This window comes from Amblyomma americanum, chromosome 10 (assembly GCF_052857255.1).
Source record: "Amblyomma americanum isolate KBUSLIRL-KWMA chromosome 10, ASM5285725v1, whole genome shotgun sequence".
Lineage (NCBI taxonomy): Eukaryota > Metazoa > Arthropoda > Arachnida > Ixodida > Ixodidae > Amblyomma > Amblyomma americanum.
Genome location: NC_135506.1, coordinates 108,277,597 through 108,292,783, shown reverse-complemented (window position 1 = coordinate 108,292,783; position 15,187 = coordinate 108,277,597). Strand labels below are relative to the sequence as shown.

Genomic DNA, 15,187 nt, shown 5'->3' with positions numbered 1-15,187 from the left:
CACTACCTTTCTCGGGGCGCTTTAGCAGGTGTTCTCAATATATAAAAGGCGCAATCGGGGCCCAGAATGAACTAACCAAGCACTAAAGCACTGGAACCGCATGGCGGATGACGGCCTTAGTTAATTAAAGGAGTATATGCAGCCAAATATCAATGCAATGACATTAGTGTTTAGGTAAGGAGCGGAATCCGCCATACATGTCATAAAATTCGGTGATTGGCCGAGAGAGGTCCCGTGACCTGGTGACGTCGTCGCGACGTGCCTTTCACGTTGTCAGCACAGCTATCTGCACCTAGCAGTCCGAATATGGAGGTTGCTGCACCGAGAATTTCAAAGAAACTGGCGTCACCGCGCACCGAAGTTGCAGCAAAAACTATGGCAAATCTGAAATTTAATCCTATCGCTATCAACTTTGAAGGTGGCTTAAGCGTCCAGTTACGTTTCCCCTATTCTCGCAAAATTGCCTTTGCAATTACTCAATATATATCTCCTCCCAGAATTCGATAATGCTATATTGCGGATTCGTCACTGCTACGCCTGACTGCAAGGAATCCACCACTAACAAGCGCAGCGAAATGTTTCCCTTCGGCACCTTTCGCGCGGTGAGAATCGAAAGATGGCTGGGAGATGGCTGACATCGCAAAAGAACGAACAGAGGGGGCAGAAATGCTTGTATCGCAAGCAGCACAGGTCGTCGGCCCAATATTGCAACAGGATGGTCCCATCATGGCCCTTGTAGGGTCGGTCTTTGCCAATACAGCTCCATTGTTGGTCCAATTACTTGTGCTGCTTGGGATCTTGTTCCTTCATGGTTCGGCGCTATAGAACGTCATCTGAATTACCCACCAGCCCGACCCATAGCCCTTCTATGTCACCTGTACAAGGTCTGGGCAACACGCTACATGTACGGAGCGGTTTCTGAAGCAAGGCAAACCATTTCACCTCCCGGAAGTTGATTCACCTTGATGCAGAGCCTGCAACTTTGTTTCCCAAATAAACTGCGCGAAGACGGCGGCAACAAAACAGGCACAAAGGCGGACAAAGGCCTTTCTCTTTGTCCCATTTTCTTCGTGCAGTTTTTTTTTTGCAATAACTATAAACTGACCAGCCCAACATCTTCTAACAGCAACATTTAAACCTCGCTGCCCCGTAAACCTACAGCTACCACCGATCGCCTTCCCTGGTCTTTTGAAAGCAAACATTACTTCTTTCCACTCTCTGCATGCGCGTCTAACGTAGGCAAGCGACGCCTTTGGGGAGACTCACAGAGAAAGCCCACCTTCCACTTCCCCCGAGGCGCTTCCGGACCACTGGGAGGCTCCTAGAAGCGGCGATCAGCATCTGCTCGAAGAGCCATCCTCTCGGGAAGAACAGCACGACAAGAACCGTAAGTGTCCGATTCGCGATTGACATGAGACTTGAACAGAGGCCTGCATGGAGGAGGGGATATAGTTATTGATACAGCAGTAATTAGAAGAAGGCATATGCAAAGGCCTCTGGCTGCTTGCTTCGCTCATCTATGATACGTAATGAGGAACCACTATTTGTTATATTCTCGCACGCCTTTGCTGATGAAGGGGTAAAGGATGTTCCTTGTGTCGTACTGAAGTCGGAGGGATTCCTTCCCTATGTAGCGGCGACCGCACATCAAATGACTGACGTACTCAACACACTCTCACCTTCGTGTTGCATGACCTGCCAAAGCCTATTTCTTCCTTTTGATTTCGACTAGGATGTCATTAACACGCGTTTGTTCCCTCACCCACTCTGCCGGCTTCCGGTCTCTCAACGTTACAAGTATCATTTTTCTTTCCTTGGCACGCTGCGTTGTCCTGTACTTAAGCTGAACCTTTTTCGTTAGCTTCCGTGTTTCTGCCTCGTAGGTGAGTACCGGTAAGATACAGCTGTTGTACACTTTTCACTTGAGTGATATTGGTAAACTGCCATTCATAATCTGAGAGAACTTGCCATATGCACTCAACCTCATTTATACTTCTAGTTATTTCCCTCTCATGGTCCGCATCAGCTTCGACTACTTGTTCTAATTGGACGTATACCTTTACCACTTCCAGCACCTCACTGCCAGTTGTGAACTGCTGTTTTCCTGCTAGGCTGTTTTGCTGCTGGACATTACTTTGGTTTTTGCATGTTAGTTTTTAGACACATCTTTCTGCTCAGCCTGTCACACATATTGATCATAATTTGCAGTTCACCTCTGGAGTGACTCAGCGAGGCAATGTCATCAGCAAATTGCAGATTATTTAAGTATTCTCCATGAACTCTTATCCCCAAATGCTCCCAATTCATGCCTCGAAATACCTCCTGCAAACAAGAGGGCAATATCATTGGCGAGATCATGTCACCTTGCCTGAGGCCCTTCCTTGTTTGTATATTCTTGCTGACTTTATGCAGGACTATAGTAGCTATGGTGTTCCGTGTTCCAATGTGTGTGTCTACTTTGGTGCATTCCAAAATTCACGCTGGCCCAAAGACAGATTCATACCAAGTGTCCCAGAGGAATGCCATTTTGCTGTATATACCTTCCAGTATTTTGATATAAGGCTCTTCTAAACGCTGAGTCTTTAATGCCTGTATGACTGCTGAGATTTACACTGACTCAAACAACTTCTCGTAATAAATAATGGCTTTATATACGTGCTTGTTGTATTCTGAGCATTTTTATTTCACCTGATTGATAGTTTGAATCTGAAATATTTTGGTGTATCCTTTAGGAAAGCATGCCGGAATGTTTGGTTGGTTGAAGTTTAATGTTTTTCTGACACTATTAGCGATTACCTTAGTAAATATCTTGCAGGCAATGGAGAGTAAGCTGATCAGCCTGTAATTTTTCAAGTTCATGGCCTCTATTTTTTGATGATTTAAGATAAAATTTGCTTCTGGTACGGTCAAGGGTCATAAGACATTGCGTATACAGGGTGGCTAGGTTTTCTGGCACGATCTCTCCTCCGGTCTTCAACAGATCTGCTGTTACCTGATCCTCCCCACCTGCCTTTTCCTTTCCCATTGCTCTTGAGGCTTTCTTTACTTCCTCTCTCGTCACTGGCAGGATGACGCAGTGGTGTGGGACACTCTCTCTCTCATTGATGTTTCGGATTTCATTGGCTACTGTACAGATTTGTATAGAACTGTTTGGCTACTTTGACTATCTTATCCATGTTGCTAATGTTATTGCCCTCCTGTTCTCTTTCATTCTTCATTCATTCTTTATTTTTCTCACTATACAGTGAAAAAGGAGCCAAGGGAAAAGCCGTTCAAGCACGGCTTGAGTTGTCTTTGGCCCCACTTATCAAGCAGGGGCAGCAGCGAGAAAAGCACAAAGAGCAATGTCCTAGGACACAGCTAGTTCAGTCAGCATAAAGCAAAATATAAAGCAATAAAAATGAAACTATAAGTGGTACAAACATTCAACTTGTCAAAATAAACTACATCACACAGCACTTATCACATGCTACACAAAATAATAAAGATTCAGCATAAGAACATGGCAATGAGATCAGAAAATTGCAGTTTAGAAATCTTGTTACCTTGATTTATATAGTCAATTAACATACATGGTAACAGATCATGCAGAACACGTCGACCGTAATTAGACCGGCAGGTATTTTCCAAAATGGGGCAGACGTCGTAGAGTATACTGAATCGGCTAAGCGTTGTCAGGCAATGTCGGTAAGGGTATGGCTTCCACGCTTTTGACTAATCTAATATTCTCATGATAACCTAAGTCTATATAGCTCGCAAACTCTGGTGTATATTGAACTCCTGAAGAGGTGAGAGGTAGATTGCAGGTATGGTACGTTAGCAATTATGCGTTTCCTCTTCACCGCTTTTAGGCTGCCACTGTTCTTTAGAGCATGCGCGATTGTCTCCATATTGAGCTTCGTTATGTCGGTAACCTTGCGCTTGTTTATTAACTTCGCTAGCTCTGCTAGTTCTGTCCTGTCTGTAGGGTTAGTTCCCCTCATAGTTTGACGTTTCTTAATCAGATCTTTTGTCTCCTGAGATAGCTTGCCGGTATCCTGTCGAACTGTCCTACCGCCTGTTTTTGCTGCGCACTGCCTAACGACAGTTGTCAAATTATACCTCATTATATGCAAATTAAGATCGCCTTCCTCAGTTAAACTGAATATTGGTTTGACAGCGATATCCTGAACTACTCTTCCTTCCCTCTAACTGCTAACTCGTTAATGAACTTCTTCACTAGCTTCTTCCTTTCCGTCTTCAAGTCTAAGCTAATTATATTATGCTTGATTATGAACAATTTGAATGTCCGCATAGACGGCAGACCATTCTGTGCAAGGATATCTGGGCAAAACTTGAAGGAAAGGTGACACATTGCCAAATAAGCAGGGAGATTGAACTGTGGATAAAATAGCATGGGTGCTTGTTTTTATGTATATATCTTTAGTGCATGAAAATGACATAAGCATTGTGAGAGAACTCCTCTTCTGGTGTGTGTGTACCGATGCGAAGCTACTCAATAGCGCTTCCAGAAAAGGCACTGTCTTTTTAAATTTAAGGTTTATATTACCTATTCACCGATCTGTGCAGACTAGTACCATTGCACTGCCTTTGTTTCGCGAATGGGCAAAATATTTAACACGACCTGCTAATCTATTACTATATTAAGGAAACTACAATGCACCTAATTGATACAAAGGAACTGATGTGAAAAAGTACTACTTGCGGCCTTTTCCTCTCTGTCACGGTCCACCTTAAGAACACTGAATTATCTGGGCAGTTCTTCACTCCACATGTGCTCATTCGCTACTCCCACTGCTCGGTTCTTTTTCAGAGGACGTCAATAACATTCCTTTGCACAGCCTGTTTCTCGCCTGTGAGAAGTGCGACGACCTCTTCACTAAGCAGTACAACTTAGAAATGCATACCCGGCGGAAACACTGGCATAGCACGGAGGGAATCCACCACTGCACGCACTGCACCTACACGAGCACTCGCAAGTAGGTCTTATAGTGCCGTTCGTTGCTTGACGCCATCGTGACTTTTGAACTGGAGAGATGTCCTTTCTTCTGAAAAGGCATCTTTTGAAGCCGTAAATATTTTTAAAAAGCAGAAATCGTGAAGTCGCCTTAAAAATACGCAATGAATGCTTGAATGACACGATTTAGGAACAGAGCACAACACAGTCATCAGCATTCTAATAGCAGTAGCGTGCTCGAAAGTGTCTCTTCGCGCTTCTTGTTCGCATTTTGTGTTCATTTTCTATCAAGAAACACTGCCCGCTTTTTCCAGCAAGCTTACAATTACAGTGCAAACGAGCCTGACGATCGCACTGATTGTGTTCGTTGTATTCGATGTTCGTTGTATGTGAACTTCTAATATTACACCGAAATTACAAAATCAGAAAAACAATACATATATTTGAGAAAGTGAGTTTGCGAGTTATATGCGTCTGATACTTGAAAGCAAGCCCTATCAAGGTGCCTTCCAAGCGGTCCACGGTGGCCATGTGCTCCCCACTGAGGACCTTGCCGCCAACAAACTGCTTTAGGGACACGACATAACTAATTAAGGTAAGCGTTCAAGGCAGGTGGAAATAGGTACGCCTCCTCGTCGTGGTCTTCATAATGTTCCCAGAAGTCTGGGAGCGCTCGTACTTTGCCTAAAATGCTTCATCAGTTCGTGGCTCAGTGATGTCGGCGTTAACGAAGTCACCCATGCCGCTCATGAGCCCAAGAAGGACACGTTGCCGCAAACACCTCGTGCGTCACAATCGTCTGCCACGCCTGGGTCCATCCGGCCGAGAATCTGGCGCAAGTACGCGCAGAACGTGTCAACTCCACAGCCTGTCTGGGCGTTGTCTACTCACGGTGGCAGCGCAGATTGTGGAGAGAAGATTGGGCTGGTGACCCTGGCCATGTGATCGGCTTGGCAAGCCAGGCATGCTGCGTGACTGCTATTAAAACTTCTCTAATCGCTACCTTTAGTTGATCGCCGACCTTGCGCTAATCTCACTTGCATTTTAGAGGCTTGCCCAGCCGGTGCACCCTTACCCAGTGATCACCGTTGTATTCCTTAACCCGTCGGCGTGCCTCGCCGCCGAGTTTGCGTATTTCTAATGCTGCATTTTGTTACTTTTCTGCGTCGCGATGTTCTCTTCAGAGCAATGCAACCGGGGCTGGGTGGCGTTATTCGCCATGTGCGGTCGCGGAAAGTGCGAGTTTTTATATACAGGAGTCGAGTCCAGGCGAATCCATGTTCGACCTAACCGAGTTGCACGGCCTAAGTCATTCGTTATGTCTGAGACACAGTGCCACTCTTCTTACACACATTTTTACGGTAGCACCACCTTATTTCGTAATAAGCGAGTGTTCGTTATAACCGCGGCCGTTGTTTGCTGCCTCCCCAGTGTAGAAATCGGCACTCTGAAGCCGCTGCTGCGGTGTCAGAATTGAGCGAATCTCCCGTGTAGGAAATGGCCCGGCTGGTGCTTTTGGTAGCGGCCTCTCTCGAGGACTCGCGCAAGTGGACGAGCCGCCCGCCAATTCTGGTCGACTCGTGGCCAGCCCCTCATAAGCGCATACCTTTATGGACGCTAAAAAATTTTGTGTGACTTTGCGCGTGCGTGTTTCAATGCTTGCAGAGCTTAACTGAGCAGTGGTACCTCAGACACTCCTCAATAAGCCTGATTATCAAGCATTACTGCTGAGTCGCTCACTTGCAACTGAAGTACGGGTCAACCGAGGTTTCCTTAGCGAGGACATAGGAAGTAAACGTCAACAGGAGCGGAAAGAAAGTAAGCGTGAGACGTTCGCTCATGCCGAAGAGATGCGTCAGAAGCAGGCAAAGATGCGCCTAACATCAGCGGCAGAAATATAGATGGAATGTGCGATCGTCACTAGCGAAATCATAACCATGAAAGAGATGTTCACACATATCTAGACACCTTTAGCCTACCGTGTCCCACGTTTTCGTTACCGAAGTACCGGAAGACAGCCCAACGCCGGTGAGCGCGCGCTGAATGCTCCTGATGCTGCATGCGCACGCGCAGCTGCCGGAAACCTGGTGCCTCCTGGCACCGTCAGGATGATGTGTGAATGTGTACTGGCTTCGCGGGCTCCAGGTACTACAGTACGGTACCGGTAACGGTAACATGGTACATGCTATGCTAAAGGTGTCTACTAAAAGAGACATCCGGAAAAGATTTTCGTAGTCTTGGGGTAATTCTGCTTATCCTTACCCTTCATGTACGCAGGGCTGATATCATCAGGCACGAGCGTACCCACGTTGGCAGGCGAGATTCCGTGTGCCATTTGTGTCAGAAGAGGTTCTCCCGGCCGGACACTCTGAAGGTTCACATGATAATCCACAGTGCTGAGAAGCCCTACGAGTGCAGCCAATGCGGCAAGAAGTTCAGGGAACGCGCCCATGCAAGGAGGCATGAGCAGGTCATACACTCCCGCCGGTACCCGCTGACCTGCCCGCGGTGCGGGGCTGGTGCCGAGGACGTCACGAGGCTCAGGCGCCATACATGCAAGCCGCTGGGCACAACGGAGGGTAACGAAGAATTGAAGCGGGGCCGCGGCCGGCCACGCTTAAGGGCAGACGGAACGGCGCCAAAGGTACGACCGCGTAACACAACAGAGGGTACGCCGCAGCAAGGAGGAGTGAAGCGGGGCCGAGGTCGTACACGTAAAGTAATAGCGCAAGATGCGTCTGCGCCGGCACCGTAGAAGCTTACGGAAGTTGCACTACCACCGCCAGGAGTGAAACCAGGTCTAGGTCGACCACGTAAAGAGGTAGCGCAAGATGCGTCAGCGATTTAGTGAGATGTAGCGACATTCCGCATTCTGTATTGAATAAATAACTTTTTGTTCCATACACTTTACGTCTCCATTCCTCAAATGAAAAGCAAAAGGAAGTCAAACATTAATGGAAAAGACGAAGCCGTAGAAAACACCCCGGAATGTGATTACACCCGATGACAGCTTGTCTTGACAATGACGGGAAGGTTATATGTGGAGCCTGCCAGGGACTCCGGAACTTATTTTCTATTGGGGGAGGCAAGACTTCGAGCTTATTTTGTTAGATATTTGATGCTCAGTTGCACACATTTGTAAAAATTTTTACTTTCCAATGTTCAAAGGTTGATGCAACCTGTATGTGGTGATGACACTCCAGCAGTCAGAAAGACAAGAAAAGGCTTCGAAAAGAAACTGTTTAAGGATTTGACTCTCGCTCACTATGAACTGAATGACTCGACGTCGGCGGTACGCACAAGCGTGCTCAACGGTCATGGAAATGGATGCTTGCAGTTGTTGGCCGCGATAAAGAACCAAAGCCAACTACAGCAATCCGGAAAGACGTGGAAGCATTCGTACCTAGTCTTGATCAATGTAGATAAGTCTGGTCGCATCTGGCGTCACGAAGCAAACTCATAAAGACGCGTGCCGGTGCTTCTGAGTGCGAACGCACAAACAGTGCAAATATTCACGGCAATATAAAATGATGTAGCATGGGACGTTTTATAGACGGGAAGAAATACGCACGACGAGTGATCAGTTCGGTTAAAATTTTGTGCATGACTCATTTAAATTCTGCTAGATATGATAATGTACACGGTACAGACAGTTGACTTCTGTTGGAACGACTGCTTTGAGTTATTCATATACGAAATGTTCACAACTGGCTACGAAAACAAATAGCTCAGCCCCACTTTGTTTTGCATTAAATGTCCTAGAACTGAAGTGTTTCAATTGTGCCCCGCCGCGGTGGCTCAGTGGTTAGGGCACTCGACTACTGATCCGGAGTTCCCGGGTTCGAACCCGACCGCGGCGGCTGCGTTTTTATGGAGGAAAAACGCTAAGGCGCCCGTGTGCTGTGCGATGTCAGTGCACGTTAAAGATCCCCAGGTGGCCGAAATTATTCCGGAGCCCTCCACTACGGCACCTCTCTCTTCCTTTCTTCTTTCACTCTCTCCTTTACCCTTGCCTTACGGCGCGGTTCAGGTGTCCAACGATATATGAGACAGATACTGCGCCATTTCCTTTCCCCAAAAAAACCAATTATTATTAGTATTAAGTGTTTCAATAATTGCAGCCAGGGGGCAGGGGTGCACAACCCCTTAGAAAACTGTTGGGGGGGGGGGGGTGACTGCCCCCCTTGACCCTCCTGTGTCGGGGTTCTGGGTGGCTCCGTAATTTTGTCACGCCATCAAAAATTTCGACCATAGGACGGTGCGCCTGGCCGCATTACCATTTGTGCTCTTTTATGCTCGATAGCTACAGCCCGTCGATGGGGTAGCTGGCGTCATCTACCGAAACATCTTGACACAAGACCGGCCTAGCGAATTCGTTTTAATAAAAAAAAGTCTTTTCTTGACTACATAAGGTTGGCGTCTGTGTTACAGATATGCCTTCTAGAAAAGACCATATTCCACTGCCTGAGAAGAATGGGCGCCTTTCGACTTCGTAACTTCCGCTCCACTGGCAGAGAAAGCTGAGCGGATTCTAGGGATGCCGCCGCGGACCTAGCCGTGGAGGCAAAACTAGACTCCAAAGCGGCCTACGCTTTCAGAGAATCTGAGCCATGTCCGTTAAATCGAGCCTATACGCCGAAATTAGTGCAGCTGCCAATAGTTGACGTCTTTTCTTGTATTACATCTGCAATTTACCCTCGCCTCACCATAAGCTTCCCGTCCCGGTTAGCTCAGTTGTTAGAGCAACTGCTTCGGTGAAGCGGTGGTCCCGGGTTCAAACCCCCGACCGGAACGAACTTAACTGAGTTTTGAGAAAGTTGTACAATAGCCATCCTTTATGTGCACGGTGGTGCACCGCTGGTTGCAAATGAGTAATAACTTCCTTATTACGAATCTAAGATGTGTGGGAGTTTAGATTTTATGCCATACATTACCTTATCGCAATGTAAATAATCAACAAAGGTTTTGCCGTGACAACGTCGTCACGCGCACTCTACACGGCGATAATGGTGGCTGGTTGGTTAGTGTTCTTTGAACAGGGAATCGTGCTGGACTGTTTTCAATACGATGAACGCATGAATGTACAATTGTTCTCAATTCGTGAGGTCTTCGTTTTAAGCAAGTTTAGACGAATTCCCAGTGCAACGATGTGCATTCTGTCTACGTGACAGTAAACTGTGACACCCGAACGAACTTACTGTGACACCCTAACGAACGAACTGAACGAACTTAACTGAGAAGCTTCTGAAAAAAGTGTACAATAGACTTTTTATAGCCGTATAGTTGCGCTCGGCTGGATGCAAATGAGTAATTACTCTTATTACCAGCGTGAGATGCATGGGAATCTATATTTTATGCCATACATTACCGTATCGCAATGTAAATAATGAAAAAAGGTTTTGCCGTGGCGACGTCGTCACGCGCATTCTACACGGCGGGAATGGTGGCTGATTGTTCTTTGAACAGGGAATCGTGCTGGACTGTCTTCAATACGATGAACACGTGAATGTACAATTATTCCTAATTCGTGTGGTCTTCGTTTCTAGCCAGTTTAGACGAATTCCCAGTACAACGATGTGCATTCTGTCTACATGACAGTAAACTGACACCCGAATAAATGCGGCGCAGTTTTCCATAAAGGCAGTATGTGGTGGTACGCTTTAGAAATTGGCGAGGATGCCACTCGCCTAATTTCAGGCCGAAAAGAAGCAGTAAAACTGCTCGTTCCTGCTCCACTCAGGCATAACAGTATAAATCCGAGCTTTTAAAACAATAGCACCCAAAAGAGAGAGCAGAATATATCTATTCATACATAGGCGAAAATAAGCAAGTGAAGACTTCTTTTAATCCAAAGGCCAGAATCTACCAGGTAATCTATTCACATATTGGCAGAAAAGAAAAAAAACAGTGAAGGCTCCTTTTACTCCAATAGACCAGAATCTACAATGCATTATGAGCGCATGAGCATTATCGTCATTACAGCGTGTAGGATATTCGCATTTAAGCCAAGCCAAAGTCTGCATCCGCAACGCCAGTACAGTGATCAAATATTCAAGTTCACTGCACGGCCGACGCAAGCAAGTGACTCTCACTTGCGCGTTGTGGAACGATGGATAAATATCAGAAAAGTGAGTGATGCCTTTGTAGATCTGCACCAGGTCAGCCGTAAGCTATGGGAAGAAATTTCGTCGCTGAAGGAAAGACGCATTGAAGTTAGCCTGCAGCTCCCTGCGTGGGCCGAAGCTGGGGCAGATCGAATGTCAAAGCAGTGCAACCCGCTACAGCGTGAAGTATGTTGGACCGAATGTTTGGTGCCGGACACTGAGGACGTGCCGAGCCGTGTCCCCAGAAGTGAATACGCTCAACCTGGGACCGCATCGGTTTTTGTAGATGTAAACGCTTATTGACATCATCAGGACCTTTGCATGTGCTCAGTTTGATAATCATCATCAGTCTGACTAAACCCACTTCAGCGCAAAGGCCTCTCCTATGTCTTTCCCATTAACCCTGACTTTTGCCAGCTGCATTTCCCTTTGCCTGCAAAATTCTTAATCTCATCTGCACACCTAATATTCTGCCACCCCCTGCTACACGTACTTTTTCTTGGAATCCACTTCGTTACCCGTAAGGAACAGCGGTTTTCTTGCCTTCACATTCCCTGTCCTGCCCAATCCCATTTCTTGCTCTTGATTTCATGTAGGATGACCACCCACTCTGCCCGCTTCCGGTCTCTTAAGGTTACACTTATCATTTTGCTTTCCATGGCTCGCTGCGTTGTCCTTAACTTAAGCTTACCCCTTTCCGTGAGCCTCTACGTTCATTACCCGTAGTTTTAGTACTGGTAAGATACAGCTTTTGCACACTTTCCTGATTGAGAAGCCGATCACGAAAGCGATGACGAGGACATAGCATGTTTTCGGCACCAGCTTCAAACGTGGGCAATAGAAAAAGGGTCTTCGGAAGCCGCGGTCACGTCGCTTTTGGAAGTGCTCCGCAGCCACAGGTGTTTTTCTTCCTGGCGTAGGGCCGAGCAGGAGCCTATGCACAACCGAGACCGAATTTGAATTGTTTGGTATGTGGCCCAATATCATGTGCGAATGCAAGCCCAAGTTAGAACCATTCACTTTCAGACCTCTGTCCAATTATCCACTGACATTGCCCCGGTAATCGATGGCAAGCTGTTTTAATGCGGCTTTGTCTTGGATCTCTCTCCTTTTTACTCCTATCAACTTGAGAGCTTCGCAGGGAATAGCAACCAGTATTTACACATTCGCGTTCAAAAGCTTGTAGTCTAGGGTCTGACGGAATCCCGTCTGGTCGGGATGGTACATGATACTAGTGACTCGCACCGACTAAAAATTAAGATGTAATGACGTTTCGGCCCCCACACGGGAGTCTTGTTCACAATGAGGCAAAACGTTGCGGTGGTGCCTTTTTTATGCGGCGTATATGCGATCCCAGGCATCTCGCGTAGATAGGTGGAAAATTCCCTTTATTTCGATTGATAGTATGCGCTGTTGTTTGGATGATCAGCGACTGAAGATAGAGCCGTGATTTCCTGTCTTTTTCTTTGGCGACCACGTGCCTCTGCCCAGTTGATGTTGTGGCTGGCAGATACTGAATGCTCGGCAAGTGCATTTTGTTCTGCGCGCCGGTTCTTCACGTCATTCTTATGTTCACGTAATCTGCGTGCAAAATCTCCTGTTTCGCCTATGTATACTGATGGGCAGTCGGCACATGGACCTAATAAACACATGGCACATGGAACATGATAAAAGGTTGCCGTTGGCTCATGGCCTGCTCGATACTGAATCTCAATCAAATCCAGCAAGCCATGAGCCAGCTGGAAGCCACTGGTGGTGGGTGAGCCAACTGCTTGATATTAACCGCGTATCTTCGCCACTTGCTTGAGAGCATAGGCGCTGCAAAAAGCAAGAACCACGCAGGGCGAACGTGTGCGTAACCAAAAAAAGTTTTATTGCAAGTGCACATCACTGTTGTGCACGGCTTTTATTCATGCAGGTAATGAATTCATAATGGCAATCATCTTTCACACTATCACTTGGTTTACTCTGTACAACTATCAACTGCGATTTTTCACAGTGCACAAAAAGAATTCGACTACAAGAACAAAGAAAGCCAGACAGAACAACGTGAAGGAGCAGGCATACGCGAACGTGCCAACCTAGTTTATATTTTGTGTGCAGCGGAATAGTGGGAGAAATTATGTTATATATACAGAGGAACCCAGTAAAACAGCAAAAGGCCTCTGCAGAGATGCTCGCACATTGCAAACTGTTATGGCTATGTGGGAATGCTGTTCGGCTAATCGAAAACAGCGGTAAAGCTGACATAAGAGAGCCCACATGTTCAATATCCAACGTTTCTAAAAATTTTCTAGTCAACCGCTGTGTGCAGCTTCTGAATGAAAGCGAAGATGACCATTAATCCGTTTCTTTTGCTGTGTCACTGATCTTTTAAACTAGTTTTACTGCCCGCTCTTTGCGAACTCCTGAGTTGCCAGAGGATGACTAAACAGCACAAATCTCAAATTTTAAAATCCTGTAATGGTGCTGCTTTCCAGGCAAGTTGCGCGAAGGTAACCCTCACTAGTCTACACATTCAATAGCAAGCCCTTGTGAAGCGTAAAATTGTGATCTAACTTCGGCTGCTTATCCCCTTCCTTTTTTCAAAATAGCGAAGTGGCGCCAACATACGGAATTACTCCTTTGTTTCATTCATTTTTTTTTGCCTTAAGGCCTTACCTATTTGCTTTTCTGAGATTCCCGAGCAACTTTTCCGCTGTGAAGAAGTACCAGTGTGGACATGCGCAGCCTCTGGAGGAATCTGGTCATTGAATCTGGTCGCCTCCTTTGAGTTAAACATAAGATGAACGGCGTATGAAGTTTAATGCCCCGAAGCTGCATGAAGGCTTCGTGTCATGGTGCAGCGGAGGGCTTCGGATTTGTTTGGATAAACTGTGGTTCAGCATGACGGCTGTGTGCGATGCAGCTATGGCCGGCTCCAGGTTAGCTTAAACTACCTCTGGTTATTTAACGTGCAAAATGACTTGCACAGTAGACGAGTGCTTATGTATTTCACCGCCAAAAAGTCGCTGAGGCTCTCCTTGTAAAGCGGCCTTGACGGAGACTTTAGATCAAATAGAAGAAGAGAAAGAGGGAGTCAATCTCTTCGTAATTTTGAAATCAAAACTGTCATCCCTTTTCTGTTCATGAGGAAGAATTCACCTTTGCTGCGCTTCCACGTGCTTTTCATTTTTATTAACTGGGTTCAGGTGAATAGCCACCCGATCCTTGGCCGATCCCCCAGTGTGAGTATGTGCCATCTTTTGATAGGCTAACAACAACAACACAGGCGCTTCGTTACCCAAGTTTTCATCACAAGCCACGCTGTCAGTTAAGACGCGGGATGTGCTCGTAACTTGCGCCTCCATCGAGACGTCATTTCCGGAGGTGGCAGCAGAGGCAACAATAGCGCTAGCACTCGCGCAGCCCAAAGTAGGAAGAATTGTCAGTGACTCGCAAAAGGCGTATAACAGCTACAGAAAGGGGTGGGTTTCTATTGCGGCACTAGATATTCTCAAGAGTAAACGCGACGTACCTGAAAGGAAAATTGAGTTGATATGGACACCGGCTCACTCAACGCTGGAGGGTAAAGAACTTGCCCACCAGTTCGCCCGAGAAATGGAACACCGGGTAGAGGAAGGTGAGCCACAGTCTATAATTAGCTTCAGGGACATTATAAACCATTACAAGACGGAGAGGTGACGTTACCCCGATTCCCACAAATCGCTCAGCAGAAGCATAAAGCGATCTAGAGGCAGACACAGGCAGGACCCTTACCCCACCAATACCTTCAAAACAAGACGTACCCGGAAAGGTACGAGAATGAATTAATTTCTGCAAGACTCAGAAGGCACGTTCTAACATGTCATTGGAGTATGAGATTTCGTCAAGGCAATCCACCCATCCCTTACCTGCCCCACTACTTCGCCCTGTCCCTCATCCTCCCATACCGAGCGATGGGAGACCTTACTAATCGGCCCCACCCTGGATGACCAGCTCGACGTGATCTCCAGGGCCCAAGCGGCTAGGGAAGCATTGAGGTCCCGTGTAGAGCGAACCACTTCCATCGACGACATCTAAGAAGACGTCGAGCTCGGCTCAATAAAGATGTTTCTCTCTCACTCTACCTTCTATAGCTAGCAGA

At 46.7% G+C, this 15,187-nt stretch overlaps 1 protein-coding gene across 1 annotated transcript in view; it reads left to right on the top strand.

The window, feature by feature from the left end:
• LOC144108617 (uncharacterized) overlaps nt 1-7,738 on the top strand; it is a 36,829-nt gene extending 29,091 nt beyond the window's left edge. The window contains exons 10-12 of the mRNA XM_077641809.1: nt 1,240-1,387; nt 4,814-4,979; nt 7,235-7,738. Coding sequence (XP_077497935.1) covers nt 1,240-1,387; nt 4,814-4,979; nt 7,235-7,712 — 792 coding nt within the window. The 3' untranslated portion in view covers nt 7,713-7,738. The remainder of the gene's footprint in view (nt 1-1,239; nt 1,388-4,813; nt 4,980-7,234) is intronic.
• The last annotated feature ends 7,449 nt before the right edge of the window (nt 7,739-15,187 follow it).